Consider the following 20222-nt stretch of genomic DNA (forward strand, 5'->3'; position numbering starts at 1 on the left):
CACTTTGACACTTGGATACATTTTTGTCTGTTCAACTATTCTATTAGAAATATGTCTGTGACCACTGCAGTTTTGGTAATAAATACTTTTACTTTTCCCGGTAGAGTTAGAGTAAGTTACACCTTGACTTCTGAAATTGGCCCACTGTGGTCTGTCCTTCAGAATGAGCGAGTGTATTTAATTCAGACTTGCAGACTTATTTTTCATGAATTTGTAGGCTGCTTGTGCAGCTGTGTACTTGCTGCCTTGCAGCTACACTTCAGGGTTGAGTTTGAGGAACACATACTCAGGACACCTATGGTGACAGGCTCCAGGATGGGCTGTCACTGCGTGTGTTAGTCCATCCTCTGACTTGTCACGGCTGGAACCTTCATTCAGCATCTCTCTGCTCACCAGAAAAATGCATCTTGGCAAAACAAAACAAAGTCTGGGATGTTTTCTGTATCTGTATTTTTTTGGCAAATGATTTCTGACATTTCCCTCTGTTTTCTAAGTCTGAGAATGATCTCAAAATGTAGGAATGCTTCTTTCTTTAGGAATCCCTTCAACTGTTGAATGTCTATTAAAAATTAAGCAATTACATGGTGATTAAACAAATCGTAAAGTTCAATGAACAGCTAGTTCTTTTTGAGTTAGAGCCATGTGTACTCTTGCACATGTTTTCTGCTCACAAGCATAGTAATGCAGTTGATGAAAAAAATGTAACCTAAAGTCATATATATATGCAGTTAAAAATGATAGGTTGACAACACTAGGGCCTGCAGGCTGCATGATTTTTACATTTTTAAAGGGTTATTAAAAATACTGAGAATATGCATCAGAAACCATATGGCACACAGGGCCTAAAATATTTACTATATGAAACTCTAGAGAAAGTGCTCGCTGACCCCAGAACCATGTGGAAAGTACCAATAAAGAGCTCACCCATCTTTGGCTTTTACCAAGAAGTACATTGTCTTGTTTTGAGAGGCTGGAGCTGGGGGGTTGAGCTAAGAACATGCAGATTATGACCTGCTGCAAGGTGAGGGGGCACAGGGGCAGGCTAGTTTCTCTCTGTCATCTGAGCTCCCACTTTGGGAAAGTGTAATCAATTAAGTCAGTTGGATTGAAGGCACAGTTTCAATAAACCCACACAAAGGAAGCAGAGAGACAAGATTTATTACTTACAGATCCCAGAAGCTGGGGGAGTGGTGGGAGTAATGAGCTGGGGAAAGGGCAGTCCTCTGTCCCAGGTCACCAATGAGCAGGAGATAGAGAGTGTGGCAAGCATCTATCCCTTGTAAGGTGGTTGGGGCAGAGGTCACTGACCTTTCACTGGCTTAACCCTAGGTGGTGACTTGAAGAGGTACAGGTGAAAAAGCAAATGTGAGCTTAAGGTGGGAATCTGAAGGTCGAGTCCTCATCTAAATGTTGACTCTGGCGTGAGCGGGGTTTTCATACTGTCAAATGCCTAGGCAGCAAGTCAGAAAAACAAAAAGTTGTTTTTCTCATCACACTTCTTCCCTTGGAAGCATTAATTCTCACTTGTAAAATCAATCTTCACAGCCAGTCTAAAAAGAGAATGAGAAACCTCCTGTAGCAGACGCTGTAACAGAATTCTCGGCTTTTCAATCAGAGCTGCCGCCCTTTGGCCCTTGTTTGCTCCTCTGCTCTCCCTCCCCCAGACCGCTCCTCAACATCATCACCAGCCACCAATTTGCCATCCGCCGTCTTTGACCTTGGCTTCTTGGTCAAATGATTTTTCCATTCTAATTGCTCTTGTGAATTTGCTACATTGTCCTACTTTTCACCTGCTTTCATCTTCCAAGGCCCCTTTTCTGTGATCTTTTCCGCCCCCCCTGCCTTCTCCACCAGAATCTCAGCCCTGTAGAGACAGATGCCTTCCAAATCGAATATTTCCACCCTTTTGCTTGCTCCTGTGCAGGCCGTTTGCTCGGTGGTTTCAAGGCAGGTCTGGTTCTGGCCCCTGCTGCAGGTGATAGCAGAGAGAGGACTTTGGGCATCTTCCCTCACCAGCCTAGCTGTACCACTTTTGGGGAGCAGCGCAGCTATCTTAGTGGACACTGCTTGCACAGATCCTTCATCCTGTTCATTTAGTATCCATATTGCTTGCTATAATTTTCTTCCCGTGGACCTTCTGGCTGCTTGCCTTCCCCTATAACTGCAGCAGTTTTCTCCATCTACCAAACTGACCAGTCCACTCCAGTGGTGCCTGCTGCTCTCGGGGCCCAGCACACATGTCTAACCAGAGCTCTTGCATGCTCAGTTGGTAAGTCATGCCTGACTCTGTGACCCGTGGACTGTAGCCTGCCATGGGATTTTCCAGGCAAGAATACTGGAGTGGCTTGCTGTTTCCTTCTCTAGGGGATTGTCCCAACTCAGAGATGGAACCTGCATCCTGCATCCTGCATCTCCTGCATTGGCAGGTGGATTCTTTTTCACTGTGCCTCCTGGAAAGCCCAATCAGAGCTATTACAGCATTCAAATTTCTGGTACATTTCTCTCTTCATTCCAGTTCAGCTTACTGAATCCCTCCCTCCTACCTGTGAGAGCCTCCTCTACCCAATACACATTTATCAAGTGTTGACCCTATTCTGGGTGCTCTCTAGGCTCTGCAGATGAGGGATGACTGAGAGGCAGCCTAGGTCTCCGTGTTTTTTGACAGAGGAAAGATGATGTACACAGGCATGAATACAGAGCAAAGCAGTAGGTGGTGGAGAATCCCACGGACAGAGGAGCCTAGTGGGCTGCCGTCTATGGGTCGCACAGAGTCGGACACGACTGAAGTGACTTAGCAGCAGCAGCAGCAGCAGCAGCAGCATGAGAGCAGAGGAGACTGTTTAGAACTCAACTCTCTAATGATAAAACTTCCAAACTACCTAGTGAGGATATTACTAAATTAAACAAATTAACCACCTAAAGAATCTTTGATTCTGTTTTTAACCTTCCCTTAAATATATAGTTTAAAGGTCAAACTCCTGGGACATTTTTTCCTGAGTGACTTATTCCTTCTCTGACTCAGTTTCATTTGCTGATACATTATCTTACCTCCAGTCGAGTGTATAAACATTAAAGTTCTGTAAATAAATGCAGTTTTTGGATTATAGTGCAAAAGACAACATCTTTTTTTTTTTTTTTGCAAACACTCCTGCTTCTTACTAGAAATGGAATTCAGTCCTTATTCCGTTTCTCAAGTCTGTGGGATGGTGTCTGCTGACAGGTGGGTGTGCAGTTGATCCAGGGTGATTCATGGCTTTATTTATTGGAAGAGGCTTTGAGAGGTTGTCACTCGATTGCAAGAGATATCTTTTAAAGAACTTTGCATCTGGGCATCCATTGTCTTCATTTCCTTTTTCCTTCTCATTCCTGATCTACCTCCTTTGGCCCAAACCCTTTTACAGGATTATATTGATATATCAAATATAAATTGGGAAAACCTGGCCATGACCTGCTTGTCTTGAGGGGGGATATCCCCAAGAGCACTGGGCTGCAAGTAGGAACTGGGGTGGTGAGTGTGTTTTCATCAGCTTGCCCCAGGTGGCTCCTGCTATGGGCACCACCGGCTGGTCTAGTCATTCATGACATATTTTCTGAGAGCCTTCTCTGTGCCACAAACACCATGCTAGGTTCTAGGGACACAAATTGAGTCAAAAGGAAAACTGTTGCTGCCCACATTCGGGGGAGGTAGCATCAATTACAAGTTCACATTAATAAATGTGTGAAAACAAATTATCCTACCTCTGATACAAGGAGGAAGAGATAATATTAGTGTTTAATTCTCTAATAGTTCTGAGATCTCTGGTCTCTGTGGGTGTGTCTCATTTCTCTCTTTCTCTTTCTTCCCTCTCTTTTATATGAAAGTGGAGAAGACAGCTAACAACAGAGTCCTGTCATCCCTATGGTGCAATATACCCTCATCTTTTCTTTTATTAGTATTATTTTAATTGGAGTATAATTGCTTTACAATGGTGTTTTAGTTTCTGCTGTAGGACATGAATCAGCTACATGTATACACAAATCCCTTCCCTTTTGAGCCGCCCACTGCTCCCCCATCCCACCCCTCTAGGTCATCTGAGTCCTGAGTGGAACTCCCTGTGCTACACAGGCTTCCAACTAACCCTAACACATCATTTTTTTTTTTTTCCAAATCTATTTTACACATCTTTTTTTTTTTTTTTTTAATTGTGGAATTCTTGATTCCCCAAAGTAGATGTTATTATCTCCATTTAAAATACACATAACGGAGAAAAACACTACTGTTATTACTCAGACTGTCATCGGGAGGGGGAATAAATGAGTGCCTGTATTATGGGAGCTGGGAGCTGAAATCTGCCACAGGCCCTAACCGGAAACCATCGGATTTAGTGGCTGCTAATCCATTCAATTCAGGCATTTATTTTTTCCTCCGTATTTTTTACAGCGGTGAGAGAGAAATCTCTTTTTCTCTACAGAAGTCATTTCAGATCTCAAAATCTAAAATGCGTCCTCTCCGATGCATGCCCACCCACAGGGTTGACAAATGCTAGATTTCCCAAGATAGCTGCCACACGCTCAGTTTCTAATCTCCGTATTTATTCCCCGCCAGAATTTCTAAATCCTTCCCCGGTACGTCCAGCCATCCTTTCTGAACGTTTGAGCTCCATCTGCTTTCCATAAAGCCCCTGGGCACTAGTCGGGCGACAGAGGCCAGGGTGGAGGGCCCAGCTGGGGGACCCCTGCACCCGAGGTCTGACTCTGCAAGGCCTCTGGGCGTTCTCGGGCCAGCCAGCACGCCACGCGCCAGCGTGCTTCCCAGTCTTAGTTCCCCCGCGCTGCCGGAGAGCTGAATGAGGAGCAGCGCTATTTTTACCTTCCCGGCTGCAATCCTTTAGATATATTTGCAGGAAGGAAATAAATAAAGGATTGAGAAGGAAAGGCTTGGCCTAAGTTTTACACTAGAAGGAGGGGGTTGGACTAGGAGCGGGTATGTAAGGTCGGGGCGGTGGAAAAGGCAGGTCGATTTCTCCGGATGGTTGTTTCCTCCATATCTTTTTGCCCTGGAAATCCCCACACTCTTCTTTTTTTCCCTCTGGCTAATCCCTGACTGCCAGCGTCCTCTCTCCCCCGCCCCCACCTCTGGAGGTGCCACCATCACCTCTGATGCTGCATCACTCTGCTGCCTTTCCCCCCATCTCTTCTTCTTTTTCTTCCAAAATAAAGCATGCGCAGTGCGTCCCGTGCCAGGGAACAGCATCAGCATCAGTATCAGCATCAGCATCGGGACGCGGAGCCGCGCTCGGGCGCGCTCTCGAGGGCGGGGAGCACGTCCGCGCCACTCGCGTCCGCGCGCATCCTCAGCATCTTCAGCCCCCGCAGTCGCTGGAGCTGCCGCGCCCGCCGCAGGGAGGGCGGAGCATCTGGGGAGGCTCCAAGTTGGCGGAGCGACTGGGAACCCCCGGACTCCTCAGCGGCCGCCCGGGGAGGGGCTGAGAGACGAGCAAGGGAGGGGGCGCCGCCCAGCCCCTAGCCTCGACCCCCTGTCCGCGGCCGCACCATGCGCGACGAGCCGGCGTGACCGGCTCCGCCCGCAGCCTCCCCTGCAGCCTAGACCCGCGCTCTCGCTGGCCACACCAAGCGGCGCCCGGGAGCTATGAGCCATGAAGCCACCCGGCAACAGCTCCCGGCGGCCACCCCTGGCGGGCTGCAGCCTTGCCCGAGCCTCCAGCGGCCCCCGCGGCGGCTCAGCCGCCCCGGCGCCCATCCGCGCCCTGGCCCGCGCGCCTCCCTGCCGCCTGCTCCTCGTCCTTTTCCTGCTGCCTCCACTCGCCGCCTCGTCCCGGCCCCGCGCCTGGGGGGCTGCTGCACCCAGCGGTGGGTATGGCCCCGGTGCCCTTTGCATTGCCTTGCCCAACGGGCCCTGCAGAAGAAAGCGAAGGGCGCGCGGGACCGTGCGCTCCGGACACGTCCAGGGCTCGGCCTTTCCAAGCCTCCCTGCCTGTGCACCTCTCTCATTCTCAAACCCGCGTTCACCCCAGTTCACTTTTTGAAGTCCATTTTTTGTTGCAGTCACTAAATTGCTGCCGGAAGGTATTTAGTGGATGCGGGGTCCCTAATTGATTTCTGTGCAACTTAGGGAGACGGATGGACGGGAGATGTAGAGAGGGAGCAAGTTTTTTCTCCTCGGGTGGTGGAGCCTGACCGCGAATGCGGGTAGATGTGATGAGAACAGTGCTAATGTATCTTTTTAGATTGCCTAGTGGGTTTATTCACTGCTGTTGGAATTATAGGTGGGGGAGGGAAACCGGGGCTCTAAACCTTTGGCTTGTGATTTCTCAAAATACTTATTATTATCATGAACAATTAAGATATTGTAATATTCAATACATTGATGACGGAAAATCAGTGAGAGCAGAAACCTGGCCATAGCAGGAAAATGAAATTGGAAAGCTGCCAGCCTCTGCATCCCTCTCTGGCAAAGGATTTTTGCTCATCTCAAAGTTAAAAGAAAAAGGAATTGTCCATTTTGTTTAATGAATCAATTAACATTCAGTGTTCATGAAGTCAACACTCAAGTTATCTTAGGAGTGTTCTTAGCTCTCAGGTGGGATACTGCTAGTCGGAGTCCCTTTGAGCTTCTGCAGAAGCCGAAGGGGTGGAGATGAGGGTCAAGAACCACTGAGCATGTTTGTTTAATGACCCTACCTTCAAGTCCATTCTCCCCCACCCCCATATTTAGACGTATAGATTTAAGACGATAAACAGTACATTGTTGTATATGCCTTATTGGCTGTTAACCTATCCAGGCCATTCATTGCTGCAATAACTTGCTTTCCTCCTTACATGCTTTTAAGTAGAAAACTTTGTTTTTGCAACTAATGGAAAAGATGCATTGTAGTACTTATGTATTGATAGGGTACTTGTGTGTTTGTGTATGTTTGTGTCCTCCCCGCCTCACCCCAGCTCCCTATTGGAATGAAACTGCAGGAAAAAAATTGGGAGTCCTGGCAGATGAGAACAACACATTGCAACAGAATAGCAGCAGTAATAGCAGTTCCAGCCATGCAATGCAGAAAGAAATCACCCTGCCTTCAAGACTCATATATTACATCAACCAAGACTCGGAGAGCCCTTACCATGTTCTTGACACAAAGGCAAGACACCAGCAAAAACATAACAAGGTAGGCAGGGGCTGGGTATGCAAAAGTGGCTGCTGTGAAGAGTTGTCCTTGGATTTGATTTTCTGCTAGAATCTGATTTTACAAATTTTACTGCAGCATTTTATTAGGAAACCAATTAATGGTAGGGGAGAAGCTGAAGGGAATTCACCTGGAATCTACTTGGATGGGGTTGCTGTTTCTCTTTCCTTTCTGACTCTCAACTGGAATTGGAATTTTCTTAAGGCCATATAAGTTTAACAGCTGAAATGTGGTCCATTTTTCTTGTAGGTACATGAACACTGAACAGTAGTTAAACCAATATGTTGACAGTCCTGACTTTTATCTGTGAGGCTTTATGTAAGGGTGCAGTATTCTGCCTCCCATGATGAAAACTGCTTTCAGTCTGCACCCAGAAAATTGCTATAAGAAGCTGTTGGGCCATAGATTCCGCATCTACACTTTCACTTAGAAATTGAGTCATTAAGTTTAAACAACCTCTTTTTTTAGTTAGTCAATACTTTTTTTTTTTTTCGGTTATATGAAAAGTAGGTAAATAATATGACATATTGAAGGATTATGGTGAATATAAACAAACAATTTATATAACTCGGAGACCAGTTCTTTCAAGACTTTATCTGTCTTGTTCATTGTGAGCAGTTGCTTTACTTTGGTTCAGAAAGTGTCACTGATTTTTTAAAAAAAAGCATTCAGTGGAAGATGAAGGTGCATAATATCCAAAGAGTTTAAGGGATCTTTTTTTTCCTGCTTACTAGTCATTATTTGAGTTAATAATATTTTGGACCCCTAGCAGATTTCCATAATGGATTATCAGTACCTTTTTCTTTATTAACAACAGAAAATAGAGTTTCTGTGTTAAATATTTTACTTTGGACTTGTCGGGAAGGAAGAAAACTTTCTTCTAGCTTTCTAGGTTCTTCTAGCTGGTCCAAATATTAAGTTGACATGAGTTAGATTAACAAGAAAAAATGAAATTTACTTTCATATGTATACATGTGAGGGCCTGAGGCCCCTGCATACCTGAGAGGGTCAGAGATGGAAAGATAAAATGAGGCATATACACCATCTTAAGCTAAGGAATGGCATAGGGCCCTGGCGCTTCCAGGGACAGGAGGGTAATTCATAAAATGATAAAAAGAGTGGATGGTTGGTAATTAGATGTTTGCTGGCCATATAGATGGGGCCACTTAGCTAAAATTTATCTCTGGTAATAAATCTTTTCTGGGAAAAGTCCTCAATTTAAATTCTTTTGAGTCGTTAAGGGTGGAGCAGTGACTTCTCTTGAACTTGCAGGGTCTTGATTGCACCTTTAGCTCAAAATAATCCTGATGCAGAAGTGACACATTTTGGGGGAAGTGGTTCTGAACGCCTGCAGATTATACCTGTTCAGTTGAGAAGAGCAGTCATTTTCTAAACATCTGGAACTTAAGGAAAGTAGATGGTTTGCATCATTACTTTCCTTAGTTTTCTAAAATATAGGTAACAGTATTTATTCCCATTTTCCAAACGGGGAGTTAGACATTTAAGGCCATCAGATGACTTTTCGTGACTGTAAAACCACCAGTATAAAATTCAGGGGACCTGAATGTTTAATATGTACAGGTCAGGTTTCTGAGAAAATGCTTCCTTCATATAAGATGTTATTGGAGAAGTTAACTTTCCTTCATGTTGTTGTGAAGTGGCTGCTCCCCACCTTAGCTGAGGTGCAGGGGTCTCGATACTCACAGCCCTTTTCCCAGCTGCTTGTATGTAACTTAATGGGTTGACTCCTGGATCTTGTCTACCCATTTGTTTTGTTGGTAGGAGGAGTGGGTGAGTCTTCAAGGAAGAAAAAGTTCCTCTTGATAAAGACACTGAGGCCAGTTTTATGGTTTTCCTACTAATTAATAAGATCTTCTATGGTTTGGTGACAAGTTCTCAAACTCACCAGTGCCTTTTGCATAGGGTGCTGGAGAAAGAAAAAAAAAATGGACTGAAAGTCTATTTTAAAGAAGTTCTCTTGAATTGAGAGGAAGGAAACTTTAGGGGGATTTTTTTTTTTTTGACAACTCAGGTACTGTTGGCTATGGCTGACTCCTGTCCTCTAGCCTAGTGTTATGTGATTGCTTTTTTTGGTGGGACTTGGTTTGACTACAATATATCAGAAGTTTTATGATAATGAGGTTGTGAAAGCTTTACCCACCACTCATATAGAGGAATGGGTTTCCCAGATGGCTCTAGTGGTAAAGAACCCACCTGCCAATGCAGGAGACAAAGAGATGCAAGTTCGATCCCTGGGTTGGGAAGATCCCCTGGAGGAGGGCATGGCAACCTGCTCCAGTATTCTTGCCTGGAGAATCCCATGGACAGAGGAACCTAGCAGGCTCCATAGGGTCCGTAGGGTCACAAAGAGTCACAAAGACATGACTGAAGCAACTTAGCATGCATGCACTCATGCACACGTGCAGGGGAGTAGATTTCTCACTGTGGAGCACATACTTGCTTTTGGAAGGATGTTACCTCTATTTCCACGGCCCTTAGTGGTTGAGTTTCTTCTATCTTCAAAACAAATGTTTATGCAAAAACTACATTTGAAAACATTTTTCTACTTATTAGTTTGACTCAACAAGTATTTGTTGGACTGTTCTCATGTGCAAAGTAGTATGCTAAAGATTCAGAGATAAGAGATAAGGAGAACAAGGATGAACAAGACATGGTCTGTCTTCCAGGAGATGCAAAAACGAAATCAGCAAGATTCCAAACAGTGCTCTTGGACAGGTGTAAGCAGTGTTCTTCCTGTATGGGGGTTTCACTGAAATTTCCCTTTGTGTCCTGTGATTTCCCCTGTGCTTCTGTTTTGAAGCTTCTCTCGAACTCGTTGACAGTGTTCCATATGCTTTCTGCTAGATCTTTGGCTGACTTACCTAACATAGTGATGGGAGATGCATGTCGATTCAGCAGCTTTCCAAGTGCTTCAGTAAGAGAGAAAGTATACAATTTCCTTATTTTTGCTTTTATAAAAAAAGTTTTGATTTTAATATCTGTGTGTTTTGCACCTTTTTTTCTCCCCTGATTTCATTGCACTCAAGCACATTTTAATGAATGCCTTAGAAATGCTGAATCACTGTGCCATTCTCCTGGGTCCCTAGATTGGGGGATAGAGGTGGAGAGGGAGATTTCCAGATATAGATTGCAAGACAGAGCTCCGTATTTACTTCCTAAATATTTGGAGTTGACCAGGTGCTACTACTTTACAGCTGTGAAAGTTAAAATGTTTGTTAACTCTTTCAAAATCAGTAAGTTTAAAAGCAGACTGTGCAAAGCACTGCTGTTAACACTAGTGTTTTTGAAAGTCTTAAAGTTTTCTCTGTCAAAGATCGTTTACGAATCTTTTTATCTCTAGATAGGGCTTTGTATAACTCACTGTCCAAACTGTGACATTTTTTGAGAGTGAAAATAGGTACATCTAATAATTATGCCAGGATAATTGGCATAAACCTAGATGGTTCAGGGCGGACTGGAAACTTGGTTGCCTTAGACCTAAGTAGTAATATTCCTTGATTTTTGGAACTTACCCCAATTCAAGTGTTTTTAGAGACAGCATTATTTTCTGATGATTTATTGTAATTTTTTTCTTACTAACTAGAAAGTTAGTTTACCACCATGTGGAAGTACTAGGGTCTGAATTGGAAACATAGTTTTGCTGTGTTATCAAGACTTTTCTTTACTTGTAGAGACTTTTATAAGTATAAATGGAATTTATGATTACTAAACACAAGCATTTTATCAACCATTCATTCAGTTTATTGATAAAATATACATTTTAAAAAGAAAATCCATTTAGACAAATAAATTAATTAATTAATAGATAATCCTATGAAATCTGTTTCTGAGAAAGTTAATGAATCTGTGGAAGAAGAAAAATAATTTTTCTTCTACTTTTCAAGATTCTCGGCTGAGACACACCCTGTAATTAAAGACAGGTTAATAGGAGAAAAATAGAAGTTGAACACCATAACACTATAATATCAATAGTTAATGGTTGTGTTTAATAATGTGTATGTCTTCTGTGTGCATGGGAGAGACCGAAGAAAACTGAGTAACTTTGAAATGGCCCAGCCATCAGCTTAAATAACTGTCCTGCTAAAGATCAGCTGTTGGGAACTGGGGAGCCACTGATGGGAGGCTGTCAGGAAAAGCACAGTAAACGAGGGTAAGATTGTATGCAGGTTTAAATCGTTGCCTTTTACGTTGATTAAGTGTTTCTGGCGGCTTTGAGCATCCTCTTTCTGGTGTGGAGAGGGAAACACCTTATAAATAGAGATTTCTTATACATACAAATGTCTCTTACAAAAGAGTAACTTCTGCTTGGTTTACAGAGCTTCTTCTGTGTCTGCTGTTTCTTAAAAATAACCAGCCTAAAATAATGTTTATGCCAAAGAGGCATATTTTGGGATAGTATATTCTGCTCCCCTTCATATCTTATCCTGAAACTTGCCTTTAGTCAAAATACTTGCCTTGAATCCTACTTTTTTAGGATTCTTTTCTCTTGCAGTTGGGAAGGGATGAAACAGGTACATTATGGACAGCACAGGGTCTGGGGGAAGATGAAAGTCATCTCCTTGGCTCAGTTTTTTGTTACCTTCCCTACTGTGTTGAAGGCAATGGCAACCCACTCCAGTATTCTTGTCTGGAAAATCCCATGGACAGAGGAGCCTGGTAGGCTGCAGTCCATGGGGTCGAGAAGAGTCGGACACGACTGAGCAACTTCACTTTCACTTTTCACTTTCATGCATTGGAGAAGGAAATGGCAACCCACTCCAGTGTTCTTGCCTGGAGAATCCCAGGGACGGGGGAGCCTGGTGGGCTGCCATCTATGGGGTCGCACAGAGTCGGACACGACTGAAGCGACTTAGCAGCAGCAGTAGCAGCTACTGTGTTGAAAGTGTTAGTTGCTCAGCCATGTCTGACTCCTTGCAACTGTATGGACTGTAGCTCACTGGGCTCCTCTGTCCTTGGGATTCTCCAGGCAAGAATATTGGAATGGGATGCCATGTTCTTCTCCAGGGGAATCTTCCTAACCCAGGGATCGAACTTGGGTCTCCCGCATTGCAGGCAAATTCTTTACTGTCTGAGCCACCAAGTCAGGAATATCCTCTGGAGGAGGGCATGACACCCCACCCCAGTATTCTTGCCTGGAGAATCCCAGGGGTAGAGGAGCCTGGTGGGCTACAGTCCATAGGGTCACAAAGAGTCAGACACTACTAAAGTGAATTAGCATGCACACACGCAGTGACTCTCATTACGGTGTTGAGGGGTTGGAGCTGGTGTATTGAATTAAGAACATACAGATTATGACCTGTTCAATGAGGGGGCTCAAGCCACCCACATGGGTTGGCTAGTAACTCCCTCAGCATCCAAGCTCCCACTTTGGGGAAGTGTAATCACATAAGTCATTTGGATTGAAAACACGGTTTCAGTATATCTGTGCAAAGGAAGTAGAGTCACAAGGTTATTACTTAAAGATCACAGAAAGGGATGTGGGGCAGTGAATGAGAAGGAGGTGGGGAAGGAGAGTCCATTGTCCCAGGTTACTAGTGAACAAAAGATAGAGAGGGTAGCAAGCACCTATCACTTATAAGGTGGTTGAGTCAGAGGTCACTAACTCTTCCCAGGCTTACCTCTAAGTGATTATTATTATTTTAATATTTTTTTTATTTGGCTGCACCAAGTCTTAGCTGAGGCATGCGGGACTAGTTCCTTGACCAGGAATTGAACTCAGGCCCTCTGTGCTTTGAAAGTGCTGAGTCTTAGTCACTAAGTGATTATTTTGAAGGCATCTGTGGAAAGCAAAGAGGGACTTTTGGTGAGAGTCCCAAAGTCAAATTTTTATCTAAATGTCCAGACCCTGGATGTGAGCAGGATTTTCGTTCTGTAAAATGCCCCAGCAATAACTCAGAAAAACAAAAGGTGTTTTTTTGTCACACCTATTCCCACCACCCCAGGGTGAATAGAAAGGTTTAAGTGGATTTAAATCTCCATGGTTATTGTTACTGCCTACTCTCCTTCAGGACAAGGCTGCTTCCACATTTCTTGACCACCAGAAGCCAGCTGCTCCACCGCTCTGGGTGTGGGACACCCAGAAAGAAATACAGTGTCCTCAGAACTGATAGTGTGACCACTACTAGGTTATTTGGTAAAACAGACTTTGGTATTGGCCTCAGTGGCCTTCCCACATTTTCTAGGTCTTCCTAAGCAGTCATTACAAAATTGTAATAAATAGAATTCAGGCCTGTAATGGTTTTCCTTATAATGTCTGGCATATAATAGGCTGTCAGTAAATATCTGTTAAATGAACTGATGGTTGAACACTCCTGTGTTAGAAAGAGTGCAGTGCTTTCTGTGAAATTTCATGTTATAATTAAATTGACATTCAAAAGAGCCTGAAGTTACTGTTAAGTATTTTTGGCACTGTGACAGAGCAGCCAGAGACAGAATTTTGGTCTCAAGTTATTAGCACTGCGTAAATTGCACTTACATTACCTAAAATTGTGAGAATATTTGTATTAACAGTTCTTAGATTATTCCTATCCCTGTCACTCACTGTTAATGTGGATAATCACCAGCTGACTGTGTGGGAGATTTTGTCTCCCACACTGGTTAATTCTCAATGGTGGAGCCCAAGATGTCCACTCATATAGTTTCTAGTCAGTCAGATTTACATCTGTGAGGTGTTCAGTTCCATTTGGCTAATGCCTGTTTTGAATGAGGCCCTGTGCTAGACTCTGGGAAAAGCGAGGAAGAGAACTACTGAGTCCCTCCCTTTGCTCTGACTTGCTGGACATCAGCAACAAGGCAGCTGGCCGTGTGTGTATGGTTCCTGTCAGAGTATTGCTAATTGTAGGGAGAAAGGGCTGCAGGGACTCAGGAAAGTTAGAGAAAACCTCAGCCAGGAAAAAATGATGGAGCTGGCCCTAAAGACCAACTAGGAGACAAGTTTTCGGGAGATGGAGAGAAGGGAGAGGTGGAGAGGGGCCCACAGTCAGCAGCTTTGGCCTTGGGGAGGCAGTGAGGTGAGTGTGAGAAGGGGAAGTCCAACTGTGGAAAATTTAAAAGAAACAGGTGTTGTTATTACATTCATGTTGTTGTTTAGTTGCCAAAGTGTGTCCAATTTTTGGTGCAACCCCATGGACTGTAGCCCCCCAGGCTGCTCTGTCCATGAGATTTCCCAGACAAGAATACTGAGTGGGTTGCCATTTCCTTCTCCAGAGGATCTTCCCAACCTAGGGATCAAACTCACGTCTCCTGCATTGGCAGGCGGATTCTTTACTGCTGAACCACAAGGGAAGCTCATTACATTCAGAGTCAACTTAAAAAAGACTCACTTAATTCCTCCAGAAATCCAGTAATGTACATGTTTATAGATGCAGCATTTGAGAATTATTATTAGTAGTACAAACAGCTAGTACATGGCTGAGAGTCAGGATTCGAACCCAGGTCTTGCCCTTTGTAGAGGCCGAGCTGGAGAGAGACTTGGGTGTGTTGGGCATGGCAGGTGGCCAAGGGGAAAGGCTATGAAGACTGTGAAGAGATCAAGGGTTTTGATTTATTTTGTGTCAAATGGTTCAGTCCTGATAAGTCCAGAGGTGAGCATGTGACTGGTTGAACACTGAAGGCCAGTTCTTGGCTCCTTAGGGAACTTGCCTTCCAGTGGGAGGAGACAGACTATAAACACGGTAGCAACAACAGCACAAAGATTTCAGGTATTGACAAGTGCTTGAAGAAGATAAAATGGCACATGTGGTGGAGAATCGTGGGTGGGATGGTTGCTCTTGGAGAACTGGAAGATTGGGCCTATGGTCTTGGGTGGGAGTAACTTACCTACTGTGGCTGCTCTTTAGATGGGGTGGGTGAGTGCTGTTTCAGTGCCCCTCCACCCCATCCTTGCTGCCAAATACCTACCTGTCCTTCTGTTACTTGCCAGGCCCTTGTAGGAGTTTGAGTTTGGACCCTAGTCTTTGATTCTTCTCTGCCACAAAGTCTGAACCATTTTTGATCATTTCACCTTGGTTTGATTTGATGGCCACAGTGCTTTCCATGGTAGGACTTCCCAGGTGGCACTAGTGGTAGAGAACCCACCTCCCAATGTAGGAGATGCAAGAGATGCGGGTTTGATTTATGGGTTGGGAAGATCCCTTGGAGGAGGGCATAGTAACCCACTCCAGTATTCTTGCCTGGAGAATCCCATGGAGAGAGGAGTCTGTGGGCTATGGTCCTTAGGGTTGCAAAGAGTTGGACATGACTGAAGTGACTTAGCACACATGCTTTCCACGGTAAGTCATGCTCTTCAAAGTCTTGCTTCATCCTGTGTCCCTAGTTATATTTTCCACTCTTTCTGTTCCTGGGTTGGCTCCTTCCTGATAACTGTATAACTACTGTGTCATTCTGTCTTCACTTTTTCTCAGGTTTTGTTAACAGATTATCAGCCACTTTTCTCTTTTGTTGTTGTTAGTGTTCAGTCTCTCAGTAATGCCCAACTCTTTGGGACCCCATGGAATTCAGAGTGCCAGGCTTCCCTGTCCCTCACCATTTCCCGGAGGTTGCTCAAACTCATGTCCGTTGAGTCAGTGATGCCATCCAACCATCTCATCCTCTGTCGTCCCCTTCTCCTCCCACCTTCTATTTTTCCCAGCATCAGAGTCTTTTCTAATGAGTCAGTTCTTCACATCAACTGGCCAAAGTACTGGAACTTCATCTTCAGCATCAGTCCTTTCAATGAATTTTCAGAGTTGATTTCCTTTAGGATTAACTGGTGTGATCTCCTTGCAGTCCAAGGGACTCTCAAGAGTCTTCTCCAACAATACAGTTCAAAAGCATCAATTCTTTGACGCTCAGCTGCCTTTATGGTCCAACTCTCACATCCATACATGACTATTGGAAAAACCATAGTTTTGATTAGACAGATCTTTGTCAGCCAAGTAACTGTCCTCTCCAAAGCCAGTCATAAAATAACAAGGAGCATTTATTTGCTCATTGGCTTTGCCCAGGGACTTCCCTGGTGGCTCAGACAGTAAAGCATCTGCCTACAATGCTGGAGACCTGGGTTCAATCCCTGGGTCGGGAAGATCTCCTGGAGAAGGAAATGGCAATCCACTCCAGTATTCTTGCCTGGAAAATCCCATGGATGGATGAGCCTGGTAGACTACAGTCCATGGGGTTGCAAAGAGTCGGACATGACTGAGCGACTTCACCTTCACTTTTGCCCAGGGTTGGTGGCATCACCCAGGCTGAGGGTAGAGTCACACAGGACCAGAGCTGTCCTGCCTGCCTTGCTCATGTTTCTCAGTGGCACCACTGTTTTCTCAGCCTCCTGAGAGTGAACCTTGGGAGTCATCGTTGACTCTTTTCTCTCCTTCATCTTCTGTCTATAAGTAGTTACGTATTAAGTCTTGACGTTTCTCCCCAAATCCATCCTTGCCTCCTCTTCTGTATTGTGTTCTTGTCATCGCCTCTTGTCTCTCTTTTTCTCTCTGTCAATCCATCAGCCCCACTGCTGACAAATTAATCTTCCTGGAACACTTAGTGCATCACATGACTCCTTTTACCCACATGCAGCGAGCATGATTTCAGCTGATGACTTTTCCTTGTGGGATGAAGAAGAGAAAGTGAAGTGCTCTGGACGAGAGCTGTTGCCCCTGTACGTCCTCCTCTGAATCCTACACATTTGCTGGTCTTTTCTCCTTTCAGCGTTTCTCCAGGCCTCTTTTAACCCAAAAGTCAGTCCATGGAAGGAGTTAATTTTGTCCAGATGATTCCATTCATATCCATCCAAACTCTGGGTCTAGTTACGGAAACCCTTGTGTATGTACGTGTGTTAGTTGCACAGTTGTGTCCAACTCTTTGCCACCCCATGGACTGTATCCCACCAGGCTCCCCTGTCCATGGAGTTCTGCAGGCAAGAATACAGGGGTGGGTAGTGATTCCCTTGTTCAGGGGATCTTCCCGACCCAAGGATTGAACCCAGGTCTTATGCGTTGCAGACAGATTCTTTACAGTCTGAGCCAGAGAACCCCCAAGGGAGCTAGTTATGGAAAACCCTTGTGATCAGTGGCAGTAACTCAAACTGTGAGTAATGTGTTCTTGACTTTTGTTTAAGGTTCAAGTACCTAAATTTGCAGGTTAAATTCCTGCTTCAGAAGCTTCTTCCTCTCCATCTTTAAGATCTGAATAATTAATTGCTACTAGAGAATATGTTTTCAGAATGAAAATATTTTATTCCTTTCAAAAATGTATGTAATCATAAGGCTTTATTCAAAGTATTCAGTTCACAAATGACGTGGGTATCTGTAGCTCTATGGAAACCTCATTCATTCACAATACACAGAGCCTCTTAATTTTGCAATTTTACAAAGGAGTTTTTGTGTTTAGAATTTATATAAATTCAGTACAATTTAAATCAAATCCAGTGCTAGGAATTGTATTATGAAAGGGTGGATTCAGTTATCATATTTTAGTTAGAATAATGAGAAGTTAAAAACAATTACATTCATTCACAGCAAATCAAGATACGATTTTTGTGTCTTAAGAGGAAATGAGAGGTGTGTCCTCCATCATTGGTTACCAAGTACAGGCAGAGCCAGACTGGGAATTATGTTCCAGATAAGGTTTTGTAATACAGGTGTCTTCTCTGGCTCAAGAGTAGACAGAGTTACTTTCCTCATCTGGAACATTGCAAATTAACGAATTCAAGATCTATGTTCAAATCTATTGTGATAAATATTTGTCAATGAGAACTGCCTCAGTGCTAAATGTTCTCAAAGCTTTCTATTTAGACATAGAATGGATACAAATATGTATCCAAATATCTCTTCTACTGATAGACATGAATTACAGAGAGTTAAGTTAGACAAACCAATGAACAGAGAAATATAAGTGGGACCTCATAACCAGTGACTGTATTGCCCTTTAGCTTTGAATTGTTATTATATAGCTGGGGACATTCATCTCTTTTTTTATTTGCATGGCAGTGTCCACACGAGGGAGTCATTCTGGCATGTTTTAAACCCTCTGTGGATAGGAAGAACAAGATAATCACACACTCCTAGATCTTCTCTTTCTGCCCTTAGTGGGGGTGAAGATTAAGTGTATGAGTCAAATCTAAGCATAAGTAAAGACATATCATACAAAACAGTCCAGAGCCATGAAGACATTGATTTTTGAGCATCTTCTTGAATTCCAGTATCTGTTCCAGTGCTGTTGCTGCTGCTTTTTTTTTTTTAACTGTGGATGTTCAGGAATTTTCTGTATCAAGTTGTAGTCTGGATCACTTAGCTGGGTGCTTTGTATTGTCTTTTGATTGTTAACAGGCTTGCTAATACCATAATACTGTAATATCAATAGTTGTGTTGCAGGTGGGCTCCATTAATAATATAAACCAGTCAACATTTAGATCATTCTTCCCACCTGCATGTGCCTCCTTGCTCTTTACTTTTTCAGCATTAAATCAACCTGCACTCATTCTGCAGTACACTGGTAGTAACACATATAATACTCATTTTGAAGTGAACCTGAACAGTTTTATTGAGGAATTTTCATATCTATAGTCTCACATGGTCCTCAGAGCAATAACACGTTTTATTTTTATCTAGATGATTATTATTTCTGTGCTCTAGATAGGAAAACTGAATCCAAAGAGGCCAGATCAGTTACTCTAGGTCTTGAATTATTGGCATGAGCAGAATGATCAGAACCTTGGTTTGTAGACTTTTAGGCCCTTGTTCTTTTATATTAGCACATCTGGAGTTTGGATTTGACTAGGAGAAGGCAATGGCACCCCACTCCAGTACTCTTGCCTGGAAAATCCCATGGATAGAGGAGCCTGGTAGGCTGCAGTCCTAGGCTGGGGTCGCTAGGAGTCGGACACGACTGAGCAACTTCCCTTTCACTTTTCACTTTCATGCATTGGAGAAGGAAATGGCAACCCACTCCAGTGTTCTTGCCTGGAGAATCCCAGGGACAGAGGAGCCTCGTGGGCTGCCGTCTTTGGGGTCGCACAGAGTCGGACACGACTGAAGTGACTTAGCAGTTAGCATCTCAATAATCAGGGCCTGTGAACCAGGGCTTCCCTGGTGGCTCAGATGGTAAAGAATCCACCTGCAATGCAGGAGATCTGGATTTGATCCCTGGGTTGGACAGATCCCCTGGAGGAGGGCATGGCAACTCACTCCAGTATTCTTGTGTGGAGGATCCCCATGGACAGAGGAGCCTGGCAGCTACAGTCCATAGGGTGGCAAAGAGTTGGACACGACTGAGCGACTAAGCATAGTGCAGCGCAGCACATGAACTAATCACACACCAAGGGTTCACAACCACACGCACCTCCCCTGGTCTTCCTCTGCAACCAGTTGGTTTTCTTGACATTTTTTTTTTCCTAAATAAACTCCAGATAAATAATCTTGTTGAAAATGCTGCCATTTTAATAGTATTTTGTTTATCTGCTTACCTTTGCTTATTGATCTTCCTTAATTTCTTTACTCCTCTATCAGATTCTCCTTCTGCCTTCTTTATTGAACAAGGGAGTTCTTGTTGGGCGTTTCCAAATCACATGTCGGACATTTGACTGTTCTATGAGAGCCTTTTATTTTTTAATATCTAAAAATATTTTTTAATAGTAGTGTGCATGCAGCCTGAAGAAATAGGTCTTCATAAAGAGCTGAATTTACTAAGAACTGGTTAATTTGTCTTCTTTTCCCCATTAATACCCAATTTAAATGTTTTGCCAGCATGTGATAACCAGTGTTTCCACACAGACATGATATTTCAGTCCTAAGCAGGGAAACTGGCATTTTAATGATCCAGTATAGGCATTTATTTGTGGGATAAATATGATTCACACTAGGCTGTTTAGCGGAGAAGGCAATGGCACCCCACTCCAGTACTCTTGCCTGGAAAATCCCATGGGTGGAGGAGCCTGGTAGGCTGCAGTCCATGGGGTCGAGAAGAGTCGGATGTGACTGAGAGACTTCACTCTCACTTTTCACTTTCATGCATTGGAGAAGGAAATGGCAACCCACTCCAGTGTTCTTGCCT

General features: G+C 43.9%; 1 protein-coding gene across 6 annotated transcripts in view; it reads left to right on the forward strand.

Annotated features, from left to right (window-relative positions):
• The first annotated feature begins 5344 nt into the window (after window positions 1–5344).
• Window positions 5345–20222, forward strand: part of ADAM23 (ADAM metallopeptidase domain 23) — a 197422-nt gene continuing 182544 nt past the window's right edge. For 2 of the 6 annotated variants that reach the window (XM_005202733.5, XM_005202735.5), the window contains exons 1-2: window positions 5347–5850; window positions 6940–7157. In XM_005202733.5, the coding sequence (XP_005202790.1) occupies window positions 5637–5850; window positions 6940–7157 (432 nt within the window). In that variant the 5' untranslated portion in view covers window positions 5347–5636. 6 annotated transcript variants of the gene reach the window in all.

The sequence above is a fragment of the Bos taurus genome, chromosome 2 (genome assembly GCF_002263795.3).
Source record: "Bos taurus isolate L1 Dominette 01449 registration number 42190680 breed Hereford chromosome 2, ARS-UCD2.0, whole genome shotgun sequence".
NCBI classification, from domain to species: Eukaryota; Metazoa; Chordata; class Mammalia; order Artiodactyla; family Bovidae; genus Bos; species Bos taurus.